Source organism: Tupaia chinensis, unplaced genomic scaffold (assembly GCF_000334495.1).
Source record: "Tupaia chinensis unplaced genomic scaffold, TupChi_1.0 Scaffold144682_1, whole genome shotgun sequence".
NCBI lineage: Eukaryota > Metazoa > Chordata > Mammalia > Scandentia > Tupaiidae > Tupaia > Tupaia belangeri.
This window is the reverse complement of record NW_006204543.1, coordinates 392821-393668: the sequence shown is the minus strand read 5'-3', so window position 1 is coordinate 393668 and position 848 is coordinate 392821. Positions and strand designations below refer to the sequence as shown.

Sequence of the window (848 nt, the reverse complement as noted above, 5' to 3'; positions counted from 1 at the left end):
CTGCTGGCCCCTTAAGAGATATTTTTAAATTTAATTTAATTTTTTGGCCATAGGGCATGTGCACTTACCAGAGAGACAGAGACAGAGGGAAAGTGAGAAATCACTCCCTGGAGGGATGGGCACGTCACAATCCCTTCTCTTCTCCTCTAGATTCTGGGCGCACACACTAACGACGGTTTTAAGCCACCAGGTTCAGGATTTGAACTACAGTTGACCACATGGGAGATTGGTGACAACCACTACACCATCCGCTGTCCCCTCAACACTTTTATTAGAAAACACAACAGCGACAGAATGTAAGCCTACGTGACAGTATTTACGCTGTATTCAAGACATCAGTTTCAGCTTATGAACAGAAATATCCCGTTTCTTCTTCTTCTTTTCTGTTTTCTTCGCATCACTAATTTGCATTTTCACTTGATCTTGTAGTTGAGAAAAGAACGCTTGAGATGACTTTAGGGCTTTGTGTTTACCTTCGTCCTGCAATTAAAACAGCAGTGCCCACGCTCTGGTATGAAGTGGAAAGCCTCTACCCTAGTCCCACGCCGTGCCTGCGGCAATGCACCGATGCAGAAACACGGACTGGCAGCTCCAACACCCACCCCACCCGTGAGGACCTCGCAGCCTCAGAGGAGGGGCTGCCAGGCCTACGTGGGCCAGGCTGTGGCAGCGGGACGAAGGGTGAGCACCTGACTGCATCACGGTGGGGCTAGGACTGGTCTCCATGGCCAGTCTGCTGGGACCGGCAGGACCACGGACGTGGGCCCCGCTGCCATGTGGCACCAAACCGCTCAGCCCCGAGACTGGCCAGGGTCGGGCACTGCTGCTGGCAGCACGGTAAGGGCCAC

The 848-nt window shown here is 52.5% G+C and overlaps 1 protein-coding gene across 1 annotated transcript in view; it reads right to left on the bottom strand.

The window, feature by feature from the left end:
* Positions 1–252: 252 nt before the first annotated feature.
* The window catches only part of MPHOSPH10 (M-phase phosphoprotein 10), a 12855-nt gene continuing 12259 nt past the window's right edge, over positions 253–848 (bottom strand). Inside the window, exon 11 of the mRNA XM_006167237.3 lies at positions 253–480. Coding sequence (XP_006167299.1) covers positions 328–480 — 153 coding nt within the window. The 3' untranslated portion in view covers positions 253–327. The remainder of the gene's footprint in view (positions 481–848) is intronic.